We start from the raw sequence: 3,248 nt of genomic DNA on the forward strand, positions 1-3,248 counted from the left end.
TATATAAATATATGACACAAGATAGTTATAGAAGTTCACAGAACTGACTCAGCAACAGCTGAGTAAAACTGTTTCATCTGAGCATGTGGCACTTAAAGCATTATCTTATCGCATATTGAATATCGCATTATTTAATGAGTTATCGCATATCGCATTTTTCTTCAATATCGCACAGCCCTATAGGTAACCCAAAGGTACAATTTTTCCACTTTTTTTTTTCTGACAGTGATAGTCAGGGGTGGAATTAAACTTGACTAATCCAGGTTGTTTTTGCTAATTTACCAACTGTATTAGACTTCTGTATGTAGATGAGCTCTGTTATTATTGGATAATTGCTTTGCGTGTGGGAAAAAAAGTAATAGCTCACTCAAAAATGAAAATTCTGTCATCATTTATTTAAAGTTGTTCCAAACCTGTATGACTTTTTCTTCTGTGAAACAAATTTTGAAAAATGTTTCAATGTTGTTTTGCACATACTGCAATGAAAGTCAATAGGGTTTGATGTTGTTTAGACACAAACATACTTCATTCTTTTGATGACAAACTTTTCATTTTTGGGTGAACTACCCCTTTAAACATAGTGATAGAGATCAGAGGGGAAAATTTGTTGAAGCATCGTGATTCCTTCTCAAAAGGTTCTTGATCGATCCACAAAAACTCTAAATAAACGCACATGAGTGCCTTCAAATGAAGTTTAAAGCCAAGGATAAAAAGTATTTTTAAAGAAAACAACCAGCCAACATTCTAAATCATAAACGCTGTGTATAAAGAGAACGTGAAGGGAATTTCACAACAAGCCATCTTAAATGGAAAATCACCCTTTCTGGTTTCCAAATGTTGTTCGAGGTTATTGTGAATGATTCATCCATGCACATGCTTTCTTTTTTTGACCTTGTACTGATCAAAATGTCGTAAATTTATCTTCTGGTGAAAAATGACAGACCTTACTCTGGTGATGTATCTTCTTCAATCATTTAATCATTTAAAGCTTGTTTCTTTGCAAGCTCACATTCAGATCTGCCTCCAATCACAACCGATATATAGAAGCAAGTCTCCACCTTAAATTTTTTGATAATCGATTTTACTCAAATTTCTGTCACAATATGGAAGAAAAGATCTGTTGCTACTTCCTTTACATTCCTTTAACTTTCCAAAGTTTTGTGCCTATGTGCTGTTACTGAACAGGTTTGGGAATCAGATCATTTCAATAAATGTTGTGTGTGAAGTATTTCTCCAGAATACATTATTATAATTTGTCTTACAGTTCTTTTCTGTTGTCTTTTTCTCCAGCTGCCTGTGGTGGTTTCATCACCAAGCTGAATGGGTCCATCACCAGTCCAGGCTGGCCCAAAGAGTATCCACCCAACAAGAACTGCATCTGGCAGCTGGTGGCGCCCACGCAGTACCGCATCACGCTGCTCTTCGACGTCTTCGAGACGGAGGGGAACGATGTGAGCACTAGGTTTTTGCCTCAGCGTGGGGTGGGTTTGTCTGGTTCATTTCAGCTCGATTGGTGTGAATCACCACAGGGCTTTAGGGACTGACTTCTCCAAATTGCCTTCATGTTTTCTCACTTGTTCATCGTTGATAGCTTGCGGCAGTTTTGCCCGGTGAGGCTCACATGACGAATGCATTTAGGATTTGTTTGTTAAGATGAAGGGTAGATTTTTGGCTTCATGCATGCTTATCACAAACACTCAGGTAGTTTATAGCAAAACTGTTCTGTTAAAGAGTTGCCATCTTTCATTATTTAAAATTTCACAGACTTTAATAGAAGCCGGTTGTATTGCTTTAATATAAAAGCAACTCCTTTACATTAGTGCTAAACAAGAAGAGTGATTTTGAGAGTAAAATGAGGCTGTTAGCTGTTAGTCCTCTAGATTAGACGACACACTAAAACATGTTTAAAGCAGCTGCAAGTTTTCCTGAGCATTTTATAGCTTCACATTAATAGCGTACTATATAATTGCTGGATAAATTAAAGCTAGGAATGTTTTGGGTTCAGTGGCATATTGCCAGTTACCACAGAAAGTAATTATGACCACAAAAACGAATCGGTTTACAATAATGGACTTCCATTGAAAGTCTATAGGGCATGAACCTGCACAAAAAGAACCTTTGCACAATATGTGAAAGGATACCAGAAACGAACATTATCTGCAAAGTACTGTTTACATGGAGCAAACTCCATCCGCAGGAGATAGTCGGTAACGTTTAACCAAATATTCATCCACTTACAATAGTTGCCCCACCATTAAAAGCATGATTTACATACTTAAATAACACATTTTGTATGTAAGAATGAATACAAGTGCTTCTTTTAAACTTTAAGCCGACCATTCCTGCTCTTAAGCCCTCTTGAATGTCTTGCCCCATAGACTTCCATTGTAAGCGCATTACTGTGAATATGATTTGTGTTTGTTTTGTCGATATTGTCTGTGTTAATGCTGTCAGTAGAGCTTAACTCGTATTGAACCTGAAACATTCCTTAAGCGTACTGGCTCTGGTTTAATAGAGGGAGGTGAGAATGGCCTCAGCTTTATTGATTGCCAAAAACAACATTTGTTCCAGATATCTAGTGTACAGCTTGTGAACTATTATTGGCAAAAGTTGCCAAGTGCTCATGTGTTGAGATCTAAATGAAAAGCTGCGATTATCAGTGGAGTATTTGGAGCATTTTGTGCCACTTAAATGAAGGATCCATCCAGTTTCTCATCAAAACAAATGAGACAGTCTTTTCCCTCTCTATTTTTGATTCAATCGTTTACATTTAGCAGACAATTTTATCAAAAGTGAATAATAATACATGCAAAAGGGAAAACAATACAAGTAATGTCACTATTATATATCCTTGCTGAAAAGAGCATCATATGCTGTGTTTTGGGAGAAGAAAGATGCTGTTGACCAGGTTGAAAGTTCTCTGTAGATGTTGACCCGTGATTTAGATTTGCTCTCTGCTGTGCAGGTGTGTAAGTATGACTTTGTTGAGGTGAGGAGCGGTCTGTCTTCCGACTCCAGACTGCACGGGAAATTCTGCGGAGCTGAGAAACCGGAGGCCATCTCCTCTCAATACAACAACATGCGCATTGAGTTTAAATCTGACAACACCGTCTCTAAAAAAGGCTTCAAGGCCCAGTTCTTCTCAGGTGAGTGTGTGCTGTGAAATGTCAACAATGTCAAAATAAAATGTCAACCAAAATGTTTATGTATTATATTGAACTATATATATATATATATATATATATATA

General features: G+C 37.1%; 1 protein-coding gene across 1 annotated transcript in view; it reads left to right on the top strand.

The window, feature by feature from the left end:
- Positions 1–3,248, top strand: part of LOC107678424 (bone morphogenetic protein 1-like) — a 94,589-nt gene that overhangs the window by 81,517 nt on the left and 9,824 nt on the right. The window contains exons 14-15 of the mRNA XM_016473678.1: positions 1,291–1,451; positions 2,966–3,146. Coding sequence (XP_016329164.1) covers positions 1,291–1,451; positions 2,966–3,146 — 342 coding nt within the window. The remainder of the gene's footprint in view (positions 1–1,290; positions 1,452–2,965; positions 3,147–3,248) is intronic.

Source organism: Sinocyclocheilus anshuiensis, unplaced genomic scaffold, assembly GCF_001515605.1.
Source record: "Sinocyclocheilus anshuiensis isolate Anshui unplaced genomic scaffold, SAMN03320099.WGS_v1.1 scaffold112, whole genome shotgun sequence".
Taxonomy (NCBI): Eukaryota; Metazoa; Chordata; class Actinopteri; order Cypriniformes; family Cyprinidae; genus Sinocyclocheilus; species Sinocyclocheilus anshuiensis.